The sequence below is a fragment of the Furipterus horrens genome, unplaced genomic scaffold, assembly GCF_987537825.1.
Source record: "Furipterus horrens unplaced genomic scaffold, mFurHor1.1.pri manual_scaffold_3, whole genome shotgun sequence".
Taxonomy (NCBI): Eukaryota; Metazoa; Chordata; class Mammalia; order Chiroptera; family Furipteridae; genus Furipterus; species Furipterus horrens.
The window spans coordinates 30,720,030-30,730,650 of record NW_028327173.1 but is presented as its reverse complement, the minus strand read 5'-3'; the positions used below and the strand labels follow the sequence as shown (position 1 = coordinate 30,730,650).

Here is a 10,621-nt window from a genome sequence, read left to right as displayed (position 1 = left end):
CAGTACAGGAAAGCAAGGGGTTAATAATACTAAAAGTAGGAGTGGGTATAGGGAAATGGAATCAGAGGACACAAAAGTCTCAAAAAGTATTGGTTATATTCTACTTCCTAAAGGAATTACACTCATTAATTCTTTATATCTTCCATATGTATTAGATATATACTATGTAAGAAACATTTAGTTAGAAACAAGCCAGTCTCTGGACCACAGTGAGAGATTCAGCTTCTGGCAGGTACTTATGAAATGGCGGCCACACCTGGCCCCTAGGGACAGAGCCTTCCCCTCTGGGCCTCTAGGTGTTGCTGCGTTCCAGGAGGCCCTCTGCTGGATTCCTTACACCTCCAGGACAGGTGGCTGCGGGCTCCTATCAGGCTTCCTACATCCCAATGGCAGTTTGCTCCTCCACAGACTGCCACAGGGCCCGGATGTTGCCCTGGCCAAAGCCTGTAGCCCCCTGCCTCTGAATCAGCTCCAGGAAGAAGGTGTCCTCTGCAAAGAGTGATTTGGTAAAGATCTGAAGCAAAAACTTGCCTTTATCGCCATCTAGCAGGATTCCCAGTTGGGCCAGCCGGCTGGGCTCATGCCCTGCAGCTAGGATCTGACTTTCTTTGCCTGGCTGCTGGTAGTAGGCCTCAGGAGGAGTCAGGAGCCGGCCCCCAGCCAAGGTCACCTTTTCCGTGGCTTCCATGATGTTTGGTGTGTACAGCCCCACGTGCTGCAGGCCTGGTCCTTTGTGCTGGGCCAGGAACTGCTCCACCTGGTCCTGGCCCCAGGTGGCCCCTGGCAGGGACTCGGCCAGCACCAGGGTGGGGACAGTGCTGCATGGGGGTGTCTGCAGGGCAGTGAGCCTCAGACCCCCTCGTCCAGACCCTGATGTCACCTCGAGACCCACCTCTGGATCCTCACCTGGGCTCAGTGGCAGGTGATAAAAGCCGAAACAGTCGTGGAACCAGCGCATCAGTGTGGAGGAGCTGCCGCGGGAACAGGCCAGGGTCAGGTGGTCCACGTGGCTGATCCAGCCTCGGCAGATTTCTGAGGACAGGGGCCGGAAGCCGGGCAGGAAGGGTCCGCGGTAGTGGGCGCGTTCTAGCAGCGTTAGGCTGAGGTTGCCGACCGGTGAGCTGACCACGCTGTAGGTAGCAGCACCCTGAGCATCCCGTACGCTAACAGGGGGCACCAGCACTCGGCAGCCTCGCGCCTCTAGTGCCCGAGCGGCTACGCCCGCGTCTGCCACATCAAAGCACAGGTTGGTGGCGCTGGGCACGGCGTGGCACGGGTCCAGGCCATAGAGTGGGTCCCGGGTTCCCGCGCCCTCATTCACCAAAAAGACCGCGTCGCCGCTGCGCAGCGCCAGCTGCCGCCAGCCGTTTGCCTCCCGCTCCGCCAAGGGCTGGAAGCCGAAGAGGTGCTGCAGATCCTGGGCAAGGGGCTGCCCCGCGGGCACGTGGAAGGCGATATGGCACAGACGGCGGGCGGGCGCGGCCATGGCGTTCTGGTTGGTGACCGCGGACTGTCCTTTCCTTGGGCACGCTCACCTAGCGTTCCGGACTTCAGGAATCTCGGTCCCAAGCTTGTCGTCGGAAGCCCATGGAGCCAGTTTTGCCCGCAGAGCGCATTACTAGCGCTTTTCCGGGGAGAAGTCACAGACCGACCACTTAGGGGTTTGCGGTTCTCGCTGCCGCACCACCCCACCCTGGAGATGCCTCGGGAGCGCAGGGTCTGTGAGGAAAGCGCTGAAAGCCACGCGGAACCAGTGCGGGGCGGGGCGTGAGAGAGGGGGCGGAGCCAGTGGCTCCAATGCCGAAACTCTCCACGCTCCCTCCCCGAGGCTATCGCGGAGAACACAGCGGGGACGCAGGGTTACTCCTTCCCAGGACCTCTGGCTGGGTCATACGCTTGGGCTCTGAGCTTCCTTTCCCGGCCTTCCGAAATCGCAATAGCTGTCTTCACTCGGTGCCAGGCATGGGCTCTCATACCCCAACCTCAGAACAAAGGCAATCAGCCCCAATAGGGGGACGAGCACAAATTCTCCCTGACAAGGAAATATTTTATTTTTATTTTTTAAAGCAATTTCATGGTCTGGATAATTTTGATATTAAGTCCTAATGTTGTTTTAAAACTGAAAAAAATATTTTAAGCCCTGACCCATGTGGCTCAGTTGGTTGGGCTTCCTCCTGCTAAGTGGAATGCCCCGGGTTAGACTCCTGGTCAGAGCACAAGCCTGGGTTGCTGTTCCGTCCCAAGTCGGGAAGCATACAGAGGCAACCAATCAATGCTTCTCTCTCACATAGTTGTTTCTCTCCTCTTCTTTCTCCCTCTCTTCCCCTCTCTCTAAAAGTAAATAAATAAAATCTTTAAAAAATAAAAATAAGAACTATGTTGAAAAACTATTTTAAGATATTTAACTTAAAACATTTAACTTAAAAATGTTTTAGGTTATACTTTTCATTTCCTCTCCAAAATGGTTCAGAGAAATTGATATTACAGGAAGAACCTATCTATATGTCTTCTACACACATCTCCTTTCTCTTGTGCAGTCTCTCAGCTGAACCTGTCTCTTAGCTCTGCATCTCTCAACATGTTTTACCCCCTTGTCCCAAGCAAGATTTGGAGGAAAAAACTGGTGGTTCAGAACCTGAAAGAAACAGCTGCACTGGTGACCTTTCTCCCCTTCTGAACCCTATTAGGACTAGAACTCAAGCCTTCCTTGTTCTCTGTAGCTTCCTGACTGGGTATTGGGTCAAAGGAGCTTTCGGGGGTGGAGGAGAGTTGTTTCTTGCCTTAAGATTCAGAATTGTGTGAGATAACTGGATTGAGGAAATTAGGAGTCTTCTGGGATTTCAGCTGGTGCTCTTGAATGGCTTCAGAAGGGTATTTCAAGAAGGGTAAATGGGCAGTGAGGTATGCGAGTCAACTCCTCAAAGGAGCAACGGAACAAAGTTCAGGAGGCATTTGGGATGGGTGTCTTGGTCCCCGGCCTTGCAAAGGAGACTCATTTGTCAGGCAGTCTGATGTGATCACTTACAGTTGAGTTTCACTGACAACAGGGAGAAGGATGTGATTAGGGGATGGGGCTTTAAAACAACAACAACAAAAACAAAAACAGGTCTGGCTGGGTGTTCAGGCCTGTAACCAGGAGGGTAATACCCAGAAGCTGATCAGTGGAGGCAAAAAGCAAAAGGCAGTTTGGTACTACTCTGCAGAGCAGTGAATTTGAGAACATGGATTACAAAAGCCAGCAGACCTGGGTTTGAAAATCTACTTTCAACACTCACTAGCTGTGTGACTTGGGCCAAGTTGCTTAACTTCACTGAGCCTTAGTTTCCTCATCTGTAAAAATGACAATAATAATAGTATTGTACTTCATAGGGTTGTTGTGAATAAATGAGATAGTATATGCTGCAGCCTGGCAAGAGGTCTAGGTTTTAGCCTGTGAAATGGCCTGGCCATGTGGGGTCAGAAGGTGGTGTGGCATTTCACCAGGAGAGGGGCTGTAGTACGACCTAGAATAACAGACAGTAGGGCTGCTCCCTAGGCCTTAGCGCTGGGAAAGCACTGGGAGGGCCCTGGCTTTGGTTGTAAATTCTGGGAGAAGGGCCCTGGGAACAGGGCTCTGTGAGGGCTGGGGCAGAATAGGCTGCCATGGTCAGGGTCCTAAGGAAGCAGCTCGAGTGCCTCCAGGCCTTTGCTCCAGCCAAAGGGGTTTCCACTCAAGAGTCTTAGAGGGAGCAGAAACAGGACCCCTGACCCATCTTGGCTGGGATGCAAGAGCACGGTTGTCCTGCAAGGGCACTGTGCTTGATCTTTACCCAGGTCACAGACTGGCCTCTAAAGAGGTCGTCTGGAAGTTGAAGTGGTCGTGAATGTTCATCTCCCTCTGGGCCAGACTCAACTTCCTGCAGACCCGCTGGCGTCTGGCCGTGACCAAAGTAGGACCCTTGTCCTCTTGGGGTCAGGACCTTGCAGAACTTTCCAAAGATGGGTTCTCCGAGCCTGGCTGCGATTGCTTTCCTGCTGGGGGTATAGATGCTGAGAGTTGGGCGGGCAGGTCGAGACCGAAAGGAACCGGACAACGCTACTGGAGGCGCATGGCTGCAAGGAGCAAGGCGGCGCTGCTACTGTGGGCCTCCTGCCACATCTGCCTTCTACAGCGCCCAGGTCAGCAGAAGTGGAGGCGAGGGCTGTGAGGGGCCAAGGATCCGAACTAGTGGAGCCACATCATTCCTGCAGCTCTCTGCCAAGGCTAGCTCCTCCGAAATCCTGACCCCAGCTTTTGCTCAACTCTCAGGGGTCTGGCTCTGCACCTCCCACACCCTGCCCCTTCCAAACTCTCTCCCCTTTCTTTTCTCCCGCGGGTGTCCCGGAAGCTCCGACCTTTCTGGCTCTGTCTCTGCCCTGCCTACCCAAGACTCTGTCCCTATCCCAGCTTGCGGAGGAGTTAGCATTTTTACAAAGGGGGGCTTGGAAGACCCCACAATGAAGGTGACTATTTTTGTTGTTGATGTGGTAAAATACACATAACAATATTTATCATGTTAACAGTTTGTAAGTTTACGGTACCAAGTACATTTGTAGTATTGTGCAACCAGCACCGCCATCCGTTCACTGAATTCATCTTCCCCAACTGGAACTGTACCCACTAAATGGTAATTCCCCATTCTCCCCTCCTGCCAGCACCTGACAACCACTATCCTACTTTCTATCTCTGTGATGGTGACTATTCTAGGTAACTCATGTATGTGAAATCATGCAGTATTTTTTTGTGACTCGCTTATTTCACTTAGAATAATGCCTTCAAGGTTCATCGATGTTGTAACAGATGTCAGGCTTCAAGAAGGTGACTTTTGAGTTAATTCCTGAAGGACTTGAGGGAACAAGAGAAACAAGTGTAAAGGCCCTGAGGCAGCATCGGAAGCTGGTATGAGATAAAAAGGCCCCATGCACCTGGAAGAAGATGGGAGGGGTGGGGCAGTGGGGAGAGTAGTGGAGAGAAAGTAAATTTTGTAGCATGTTATGTTTTGACATTTTAAAATAGAATTTGTTTAATTTGAAGATCTGATTGTCTTTATTAGCAATTCATGAATCAATTTGGACACTATCTCATTTAGCAGTAGAAGGGCCACTCCGAGGAGTTGTGCAAAATGGAAGGTTTTTATAGGAAGAAGAATGGGGCAAGAGAGCTTTTAACAAAAGAAAAGAAAGTATTTTTTTGGGACCAGCATCTTTTCTTTGCACAAAGAAAAAGGGGAAGGGCCTTTTTCTTTTTCTATGTGTATGTGTGTGTTGGGGGGTGGGGTGGAGATTGCCTTACTGGTGCTTGACCAGAAAATGCCATACCGGTCGATTAAGATAATGTTATTGGGGTAAGGTGAAACTGCAATTAGATCAGATATTAAATCTAGGTTTAGTATCATGAGCTTTTAGCACAAGTGATGACATCTTGGGCCTGTTGTTTTTCTCTTTTAACAGCTCTGAGTGAGCGAGGAAGCCATTGAAGGGTTTTGAGCTCAGAGGTGACATGGTTGGACTCTGCAATTCTACTGAACCTTTCTGGCTGCTGTGTTGATAATAGGCTGTGGGAGCAAGGGCAGAATAGGGAAGCCAATGAGGAGGAGGCTGTTGCTTCTAACATTGGCTGGAGGATTCCCTGGGGAAAGGACTTTTAAATTGAGACCGGAAGTTTGAGTAAGAATTGACAAGGTGAAGGGTACTTTTATCTGTTGGGGATGGGAGTGGTGTAAGTAGTCCAGATGGAGGGCACAGCTTACCAAAGGCTGGAAGATGAGAGCAAGTGCATTTGATTGGCAATTGTCAAAAATTAAATCCTTCCCTAAATTGGAAGCTTCTTAGGGAAGAGGTGAATTTTTGCTTCCATAGCCCGAGGGCAGGGCCCTCTACTGTGCTTTAGGGGCTCTTTCTAGCTATAGAAGGGGAGTGAGAGCCATTCCTTGGTATTAGCAGCAGCCTCCCCTCCATTCCCGTATCTGTGGTTTTACTTCCCACTGTTTCATTTACCTGCTGTCCACTGAGTTTCAAAATATTAAGTGGAAAATTCCAGAAATAATTCATAAGTTTTAAATTGCATGCCATTCTGAGTAGCATGATGAAATCTTGCACTGTCCTGCTCTGCCCCACCCAGCACACGAATCACCCCCTTGTCCAGTGTATCCAGGTTGCACATATGTTAGTTACTTAGCAGCCTTTTTAGTTATCAGAGCCACTGTCTGATCACTATTGCTCTTCACGTTGTCCACCCGGCAATTTTCAGATCTCATCTCTCTGCCTCTCAGAAATGCTTTATACAGTCAACCACTCTCCCCTTCCTGAGATGCTCTCGCCTTGGATTTCATAACACCGTATTTCCTCTGGCTATGTGATCTCATTTTTCTCACTTTTAAATGTCGGTGCTGCTCTAGGCTTTGGTTGCCATCTACATGAAGATGACCCCCATATTTATGTCCCTTTTCCTATTTTTTAAAGATTTTATTTATTTATTTTTAGAGAGAGAGGTAGGGAGAGAGAAAGAGAGGGAGAGAAACATCAAAGTGCAAGAGATACATTGATCAGTTGCTTCTTGCACACCTTCAAATGGGGACCTGGCCTGCAGCCCAGGCACAAGTCCTGAATGGGAATTGAATTGGCCGGCACTCAATCCACTGAGTCATACCAGCCAGGGCCACTTTCCGAATTTTCATTCAACTGTTTATTTGCTGTCTTGACTTAGATGCCCTGTAAGAACCTGAAATTCAACACACACAACATTGTCCCCCTTCTTCTAGTGTTTCTATCTCAACAGCTGTCCCGCTGCTCTCAGTGGTCTTAGCTAGAAACCTGCAAGTCATTTATTTCTTTTGTATTGAATTTATTGGGTTGATACTGGTTAACAAAATCATACAGGTTTCGGGGGCACAATTCCACAACACATCACCTACACACTCTATTATGTGTTTATCTTCCCAAGTCAAGTCTCCTTCCATCACTATTTTTCCACCCTATACCCTCCTTGTGAGTCATTTTTGAACCTCGTTGTCCCTCAACTTTTACCTCTAGTCAGTGAGCATGTCCTTGCCCATTTCCATATCTCTCAAACCATCACATCTTTCTTCATCCTCCTGCCCCACTCAAGTCCAGGTCCTTACTGTCTCTGCACCACCTAGACACTACAATTATCTTGTAATTGCCTGCCTGGCTTCAGGCTTACTGTTCTCCAAACCAGTCTCGACCCTGCAGGGAGTTGACTGAGAAATGTATATCTGATTATGTTGCTGTCCTGCTTTAAACCCTTCACTAAGCTTTCATTGCCCTTGGGGTAAAGACAAAAAAAAAAAAAAAATGTCCTATGGCAGGCTAGGCCTTGCTAACATTTCCAGCTTTTTTTTTTCTCTTTTAAACATGTATTTATATTATTATTATTATTATTATTATTATTATTATTATTATTGTTATTATTTAGAGAGAGAGGAAGGGAGGGAGAATAAGAGGGAGAGAAACATCAATGTGTGGTTGGGTTGCCTCTCACATGCCCCCAACCAGGGACCTGGCCTACAACCCAGGCATGTGCCCTGACTGGAAACCAAACTGGCAACCCTTTGGTTCAGAGGCCGGCACTCAATCCACTGAGCCACACCAGCCAGGGCTTTTTCTTTTTTTTTTTTCCTGGTTGCCACTATCTAACTCCTCCATACTATAATTGCTTTTTTCCATTCAGCTTTTCTTTTTGCTGTTCCCTCCTCTCTTGACCTGGCTAACACTTTCTCAATCAGTAGGTCTCAGCATAAATTTAACTTGCTTGAGGATCCCTTCCAAGATTCCCCCCACCCCACCCCAAGACTTATTACCAGTGCCTAAGAAGAGGGTTGGCACACGTTGAGAGTTCAATAAATGTATATTAATGAACCAACTAAGTAAAGCCTCCAGGGCCAGGTGGCTAATTATCAGACTTGCAGTTTTTCACACGACCCCTAGGTGTCACCCTTGGCCTTAGCTTAACCAGGCCTTGTATGGGAACCTAGGAGGGGCCCAGTGGGTGCCCAGACAGGCCTCTCCACCCAGTAAGTAAGGTGGGAAGGGTTATAGAAACCCAGCTTCTTCTCCATTTTCTCTGGGTCAACTGCTTTGATAGGGTGACCAACCATCCCAGTTTTCCCAAGACTGAACTTTCATGCTCCCAGGATGTGGAACTCTCAATCCTAAAACTGGGACAATCCCAGGCTAACTGGGAGGGTTTGTCACCCAGCCATGGACAGAGTGGCTAAAACCCCCATGTCTATACCAGACTAAGGTCTAGACCCTGCAAGAGAGCTTAAGATTAAACCCAGGCAAGCCCTTCATAGCAACATCACTGGTGGGCTGACCCATGAGCCTGGTGGATGTAAGAATTTAGGGAGAGAAAATACATATACTTTAAATATATATAAAGAGACCTACGTATGTCAGACAATAGCTACCATTTATTAAGTGCCACTGGGTATAACACATCTATTTATATTGTTTCTAATCCTTACAGAAACTCTAACAGTACAGATTATTCTCCTTTCAGAGATGAGAAAAATGAGACTCAGAAGTTAAGTGACCAGCCCAAGTCACACAGCTGTTAAGTAACATAGTGAAATTCAAACCTATGTCTGCCCAACTACAGAGCATTTTATTTTCATGGAATCTACAGCCTGGCCATTTCCCTCTGGCTCTGGTCTTCATTTGGGAGTGTGGGGGCTGTGACTAGGAAGCAAGAGGCAGGTATGAGTAGAAGGGAGAGAGGAAGAAGGTCAGGGATAAAGGTCCAGGGGGTGGGGTCCACATAGCATTGACAGCTTGCCTGTCAGCACACGCGTGAGCTCCTCCACCTTGAACTAGGTGTGGACGTAGCCTGGGGACTTCCAGGAGTCCCCTTAATAGGCTCTCATCCTGACACCACACTATCTCCTCATTGAAGAGCCAGGGCTGTGTTTCCCAGAGTCCAGGATGATCAGCCAGCTCTTATCTGATTGCAAATGGACATCTGGATGTGGGAGAAGCACAGGGGAGGAGCCGTCAGGAGCCAGCCATAAACTAGAGGGACAGTGAGGCGTAGGGGGGATGGACAGGGGCTGTAAAAAGGGTCACACTAAGCACAATGCCTTAGTTTCACTTCAGTGAATATTTGCAATTAATGATATAGCCAGCTGCCTCTCTTTCACAGAGATATCGTAGGGCTGAATTTGATTTTTGCCCAGGTTGTTGTTTAGAAACTGAGCTAGCTGCCTTTAAATGTTAACCAAGAGTTGGTTGTGTAGAAGTATGAGCAGAGGACTGACTTTGGTTGTGTAAAGGTAGAGGCAGAGGCCTGGTGGACTGGGCAGTGGTCAGAGCCCGGATGGGCACTCCTTGTTCTGGCAACCAGATGCTTGCTCCACAGAGATATAATAACCCAGACTCTGGGATCCTTTACATTAAAAAACTAGATGCAGACATTCCTCAAGAATTTTAAGTTCTCTGTCAGGCAGATGCTTTGGGCCATGCAATTGCACTTTATTTCCTTAGTGATATCCAAAAACTTTAAGGTGTAAGATCTGTCCTGGGCCATCTTGGCCCCAGACCTGCCCAGCCCCTGACCTGGTGAGGCCTGGTACCCTGTGGCCAGGTTCTGCCCTATGGCTCTACTGTGCCAGCCAAGTCATCAGACAGGTAGAACTTGAGTGAGTCTTCACAGGAGCGGGGCCATGTTTCTGCTCTTCCTTAGCTGGTCTTCCACCTTGAGAACTGGGCTTTGTATGTTCTAGGACAGGTTGGAGCCTTGGCATAAAGCTGGGCTGGAGAACCTGTATATAAGGTTCTTCTGTCCTTCATTCTGAGAATACCTAGTGTGTTCTAACTGTGATTAAAGGGAGGAGGAATTTGTGAAACAATCACCAACAATGTGTCATCATCACAACAGATGTGGGACCTCTTGCCAGGAGCTCCATGGAAGACAGTGACCTGATGCAGTGGAAAGTGCATGACTTTTAGAGTCAGACAGAACTGGGTTCTGCTACTTTCTTGCTGTATGACCTTGGGAAAGTTACTCAACCTCTCTGAATCTTGATTTCCTCAACTGATAAATAATAATAATAATAATAATAATAATAATGGCTATGTCACAGCTTTGTTTTGAGGTCTAAATTGCTGATCAATGTACAAAAAGCCCTAACCTGGTATATAAAAATATGATATTTATTGAGTGTTTATTATGTGGCAGGCCATGTTTATATGCCTTATAAGCATAATATGAACTGATATCACCCTATGAGGTGTGTACTTTGTGCTTTAAATGCAAAACCGAGAATGAGGAGTTTGAGTAACTTGAATAGCTTCTTCAAAGTCACAAATCTGATAAAGAGCAGAGCCAGGATTTGGACCCACGCAGTCAGGCTCCATCTCACATGTACTTAACTACCAGGCAATGACGCCATATGGAGTAAAGCTGAATAAAGAATAGCTATTATGATCATAGTAATTTAGTATTAAGTGCTTTTTATATCCATGGTGCTAAGTGTTAATTATTAGCATATTTGGATGCGATGTTTACCTTTTTTGTTCCTATTTTTTCCACAGCCTTGGCAACAAAGGGCCTTGTACTCACTACAGCAGAGTGTCCTGCCTTTGT

General features: G+C 47.8%; 1 protein-coding gene across 1 annotated transcript; it reads right to left on the bottom strand.

The window, feature by feature from the left end:
- Positions 1-77: 77 nt before the first annotated feature.
- HPDL (4-hydroxyphenylpyruvate dioxygenase like) lies at positions 78-1,760 on the bottom strand. The gene has a single exon (XM_090271603.1). The coding sequence runs from the start codon at positions 1,484-1,486 to the stop codon at positions 377-379; it is 1,110 nt and encodes a 369-aa protein (XP_090127729.1). The 5' UTR covers positions 1,487-1,760; the 3' UTR covers positions 78-376.
- Between the last annotated feature and the right edge of the window lie 8,861 nt (positions 1,761-10,621).

What these genes read in the sequence shown, in the direction of transcription:
- HPDL (XM_090271603.1), bottom strand. Translation starts at nt 1,486, where the DNA reads ATGGCCGCGCCCGCCCGCCGTCTGTGCCATATCGCCTTCCACGTGCCC.